The sequence below is a fragment of the Apteryx rowi genome, unplaced genomic scaffold (genome assembly GCF_003343035.1).
Source record: "Apteryx rowi isolate R43461 unplaced genomic scaffold, aptRow1 scaffold_1093, whole genome shotgun sequence".
Lineage (NCBI taxonomy): Eukaryota > Metazoa > Chordata > Aves > Apterygiformes > Apterygidae > Apteryx > Apteryx rowi.
This window is the reverse complement of record NW_020447301.1, coordinates 31,654-37,268: the sequence shown is the minus strand read 5'-3', so window position 1 is coordinate 37,268 and position 5,615 is coordinate 31,654. Positions and strand designations below refer to the sequence as shown.

At 40.5% G+C, this 5,615-nt stretch overlaps 1 protein-coding gene across 1 annotated transcript in view; it reads left to right on the top strand.

Annotated features, from left to right (window-relative positions):
- Positions 1-4,945, top strand: part of TFPI2 (tissue factor pathway inhibitor 2) — a 6,665-nt gene extending 1,720 nt beyond the window's left edge. The window contains exons 2-5 of the mRNA XM_026072936.1: positions 42-221; positions 724-903; positions 2,179-2,352; positions 4,757-4,945. Coding sequence (XP_025928721.1) covers positions 42-221; positions 724-903; positions 2,179-2,352; positions 4,757-4,860 — 638 coding nt within the window. The 3' untranslated portion in view covers positions 4,861-4,945. The remainder of the gene's footprint in view (positions 1-41; positions 222-723; positions 904-2,178; positions 2,353-4,756) is intronic.
- Positions 4,946-5,615: the final 670 nt, after the last annotated feature.

The window sequence follows — 5,615 nt, the reverse complement described above, 5'->3', positions numbered from 1 at the left end:
GGCCGCGGTGGCCTCAGCCCCGGCGCTTGTGTCTCCCGCAGAGAAGGAGCGCGCCTGCCTGCTGCCCCACGACGACGGCCCCTGCCGCGCCCTGGTGCCGCGCTGGTACTACGACAGGTACACGCAGACGTGCCAGGAGTTCAGCTACGGGGGCTGCCTGGGCAACGCCAACAACTTCCTCACCGCCGACGACTGCGAGAAGACCTGCTGGACCATCAAGAGTGAGTCCGGGCCCGGCCCTGCCGCGCGCCCCCGGGGGCCAGCGCCGACGGGGCGCCCCCGGGCTCCCGCCGCCGCCCGGCCCCGGCGTGCGCCGCGGTCCGCAGCGGGGGGCTGTCCTCCCCCCGGGCGCGCAGCGGGCCGGGGGGCAGCCGGGGGGCCTGCGAGAGCCTGGGGAGGCTGCGCTGCTCGAGGGGCTCCTCTACCCCCTGCTTGCGGTAGCTGCCTCGCTGCTTTCAAGCCTACGCAGAGAGTCGTATTAGAGGAGGCATGGGGGATTTATGTGTTAACTTTTAAATTTAATATTATAACTAGTTGCTAATTAATAATGCATTGGATTCTCCCCGTATACCTTATCCCACTTTGTTAAAGAACGGAGGCAGCTGGACAAGTTGAGCCTTGTGTGCGACCAGAATATTAACACTTTATGTAACCTACCATGTTGTTTAGTATGGGGTGCGTGAAGGGTGGATTATACTGAGGGCGAAATTCTTTTTGTTGCAGAAGTGCCTAAATTCTGCCGGATGGAGGCTGACGGGGGACCTTGCAGAAGTCATCTCAGAAGATATGCCTTTAATTTGAGCTCGATGAGGTGTGAGGAGTTCATCTATGGTGGCTGTTATGGAAATGACAACAACTTCAAGAATGTGCAGTCTTGTGTGGACCACTGTCTGCCAGAGAAAAGTAATGGTTGTTCCAAGTTTTTAATAAAATAGATGGTTTGAAAGTGATATGAAGATGATATTTTATTTGATATTTTCCTCTGGATACCCTTACAGTGGTATTTTTGAAGATTTCTGTGAAACAGATGTTTATATTGTCTGCAGACTTTCATGTGTTGCTTGTCTCAGCTGTCTGTTACTGAAAGAGCAAAAATACTGTGTTAATTTAATATTGTGACCTTAAATATGCCCACAGCTACACCCGACCAATCTCTTGACTTCTAAAGAAGTGTACATGCATAATCTGAAGGGAGATAAGGTCATGCATTGTGTTGAGGCAGATGTATGAGATATTGTGGCTGTCATGTTCAGGGAAGTGAAATAATATAAAGTGGAGAGTGCCTTTCTAAATTTCAAGACTGAGCGAGCGATGTTGTTAGGTTGCTTGGGTTTCTGACACTTGTCAGTTCAACTCCTGATAAAAGTTCTTTGCCTCATCTGAAGTGACTCTTCACTGTCTCTCTGTACGAACTGTATAAAGAAGAGAGATAGGAACTGCAAGCAGGGGAGAATATCTAAACATTGTCATAAACACCAGATTAATATCCAGTGCAAGATATTGTCTTTGAAGAGAGGGCTACCAGAATGTACCAGAACTATCACTGCCTGAGCTTTATTAGTGCTTAATGAGACAAGTTATTTTTGGTGGATGACAGATTGGCAACATTTTCTTAGGTGAAAGCTAAATTATTTTTAGTTTCCTTCTTGCACATGTAATAAACTGGTAAAAGGTTTCTAGCATCAAAAGTAAAATTTTGTTGAGACAAAAGGTAAAATGATTCTTGTGAGGAAAATGGTGGGTTTTGCAGTTTTTGCTGCAAGAGATTTATTTATAGACAGGATTTGCATAGAAAGAATAAATAAAATACTACCTCTATCATCTACAGAGGTAGTTCCATTGGAATCATTATTATATTCCTACATATATGGAACTGGACTTTGGTCCAGATTGTTTGAACATCTCAGCTGTCAAACATATAGCACCACACGTGGTGAAAGCTGCTGAATTTCACTTGTGCACTAGTAATATTATTTTGGGGACTGTCTGTTGCTGTCTGCGAATTCATAACTGAAGAGAATAAGATGTAGCAAGTCTCTGAAGTCATTGGTAACAGTCAAGGTATTTCAATGGGAACAAGAGCTGTTTATCTGCAAAATTTGCTGTAGGGTAGATTTTAAGAAGCCAGACATAGAGATTACCTAAATCTTCTCTCTCTCTCCCTGCTTTTTTTTTTAGCTGGTCCGTTGTTATGCTATAGCCCAAAGGATGAAGGATTGTGTTCTTCTTCTGTGTCTCGCTATTATTATGACAGCAAGAGCAAAACATGTAAGGAGTTCAAATATACCGGCTGTGGTGGAAATGCCAATAACTTCGTTACTGAAACAGATTGCTACAATGTCTGTAGAAAAGGTAAGATTTTGTATTTTTTCAATCAAAAGCGGATCAACCAACCCAAATACCAGTAACTACTGTTCAGAGTGTTCTTTTACTCATCTAGGCTTTTTACAAATGTATAGTTTTTGCATTTTTGACTCAGTAATTTTAAAGGGCAGGGAAAACTGAGGAGCAACACTAAATCCTTCTGACAAGAACCATGCAATGTGAGACAGTAAGACCATTTGAAAATGTATGGTAGAGGAGGGCACACTAAAAAAGTCTAACCTACTAGATGCCACAAGGAATCAATTTTCAAACTGTTCAGTACCTGCAAAAATCAAGGTCTCTCTTCCAGATATTTTTAAGTAGGACTAGAGTGAGCTGTAAAAATCAGTTTACTTTTTCCTTAGCATTTTAAAGCGCTTACCATCTCTTGGTTCCCTGCTGCTTGTTCCGATTTCCCATTCCCAGTACTAAAGATTTCTGCCTCATCAGCTGTCCTGAATCGRCTGTTTGTATGGCCACGGGGGGAAAGGGAGTGAATGATAATTGTTTTTTTTTAAATGGTTTTGTTGAAATCAGCTACTGGCTCTGCTTGTAAGTCAAAACAATTCTGCTTTTACCTGCAACAATATGTTCATACCAGCTAGTGCGAGGCTTAATACTCTAGTTTAATTAATTTGATATGTAAATCAATGAGAGAGAAAAACATGTTGATCCCAGGAGTACTCAGGAACCAGACTTTCTTTGTAAGAAACAGCACAATATTTAAAAAATTGATACTAAGGGGAAAAAATTGAGGCTGCATCTAGCATGTGTCTTTGGAAAGAAAAAGCAAAAAATTAAATTCATTGTAAACATGGGATATGCTCCCCTAGTGCAGTATTTAATGTGTAGTAAAAAGATTTAAGCGAGGAAATGTGGAAGTAACAGCCTGATTCTTCAACTTTTGGAGCTGAAAGTCAGTGGCCTGAGAACTTCAGCGCAGCTGGAATTTCACCCCAAGCACAGTCCTCAGAAGTAAAAATATTGTCTGCCAGTTACTCATGGCAGCAATATTTTTGTGGGCAACGAGTCTGAGTGTCTCTGCCATTCTAGTATTATAATGGAGTCTTTAATGGCATGCAAGCTCTACCCGAGATGCTTGTGACTACCTCATTTGCATCTCTGGCTTCCTGGATGATGGTGAGGCCAGGCTCCAGCTCAGCGTGCAGAGAAGGAAGGGAGTTACCTCGTCAGCATCTCACCTGCACGCTCTGCCCCTGCATGCGTGCAGCCACATCCACTCTGACAGTTCTTTCTTCTGTGGAAAAAAGAAGTAAAGAAATATCTGTCTCATAACTAGAGCAATAGATAGCAAAACATACGGGGTCAGTTGTAAGCTTTTTCAATAATCTGCAGATTTCAAAATTCAGTAGGGCTTGGTCAACCAAAGCCCATAGTTAAGGGCATAATTAGTGCCAATTAATGTTGAGCTATACATATTCATTTCTATAACTTGGGAGTGTCCAGCAACATTAAATAGATCTTTAAGGCAACTTAAGCCGCTCCTTCTCTCCTGCTCCCATATTTCTCATCCCTAATATCTTTCCCATTATCTTTTTGAGTCTAGAGTTGAATTCAGTTGACCTTCCTTGTGTAAATATGTTTGAACTGATTATAGTTTTTGGAGTGAACAGGTATCTGATTCATTTAAGTACAAAAAATAGAAAAGAAAATAAACAACCTTAACACACAAGAGTTGTGGTGAAAAGGAAGGGATTGGGAATTGACCTTAGGGGCTCTGCATGTAGGCAAATCGGTAGCATAGAGACAAAGATTCAGTCTTGCCAAGTACTTGTATCCTGAACTGCACTTGCACGTGTTTCACGTGGCCTTCATAAGCTGAAATAACCCTTACTGCTGTTTCTGACCACTCTGCAGCTTCTGTGTGAAACCCAGTTCTGTGCGGAAGCCTAAATTATTTTTCCTCTTCATTTTCCATGGGTATATTTTAAACTTTGTCCCCATGTTGTTCAAAGAAATATGGTAATAGTTTTTTTTTTTTTTTTTTTTTTTTTTGTTTTCTTTAGTCCCTGTTGTGCATGTACAGATACGGTCATGCTCATACGTATATCCTGAATTAGACAATCAGTATTGCAGGTTTTTAGTTGTGGAAGTATCTTGACTTCCATTCTGCTATCACACTAGGACAGCTAGAAAAACTGTGATTTTTCAGGAAAAGAGGAGCAAAATAAAATTTCGGTGCCAAAGGTGGACATATTAGAAACCTTGTGTGTGAGAATGGGGAGCCCAGAACATATTTTACAACTTCTAATATGGTTGTTATTATCTGTTCAACTGCTTGAATAGCAYAATAGGGAAAAAAAAACCCAAAGAATAAAGTGGTAACTGTTTTGTCATACTGTTTCCCTAACTGCTTCCTTTATTTTCGCAGCAGGGAGTCAGAAACCAAGAATCAACAAGCCAAGAAATCTACTCCGCAGAAAAATGATGAGAAAACTAATTAAAAAACCTCAGACATATAACCTGAAGTCTTAAATCTGGTGTGCATATGAATGTTTAAAACACCTTCTTTTGAATTAACTTTCTTCTTTTGTAATGTAGCTTCCATACAGTTTTATCAACAAATACATCAACAAATAGTTCTGTCTTTCAGAACTGCTATTTTTCCAACTTACTTTTTAGAAAGAAGAACTGCATTTAATAGAAGAAGAATGAACTTAAATTTCATTCTCCTGCTCTGTTGTATTTGCAGTAATACTTTGGTAAAAACCAAATATTTAAATTTCCATGTTTTTATGGTGGAATTTTACTACTGCCTTGGGAGAATATTCCAGCTGTTACAAATCAATTAAGATTTGAAAAATTTACAGTCTCTTAGTATAACTAAGGAGAGTACAATGCAAGGTCCCTACCATGGATTTTTTTGGCATTTTCTGCTTGCTAAAGAAATGGAACCTTCCAAAGGTGTGTGCAGAAGTTTATAGCTCTGCCATTAAACATACTTTGGCACTATCATATGAGTAGACTATCCTTTATAGTCATGTTCATAGTCAAGGCTTTCAGAAGCCTTCATGAAAGAAGTATAAGCTTAAATCTGTGTCTGAAGAAGACAATCGATCAGCTACTCAACTATTAAAATGTAAACATAGGCATTACTTTTTCATGACACCTGAAATCTCCACAAAATTATACTCCAGATCCTCACCTGGCATAAATCAGCAAATTTCTGTTGATTTTAATGGAGCAACAGTAATTTACATCTTCTGAGGATCTTGATATTTGTGTTTATG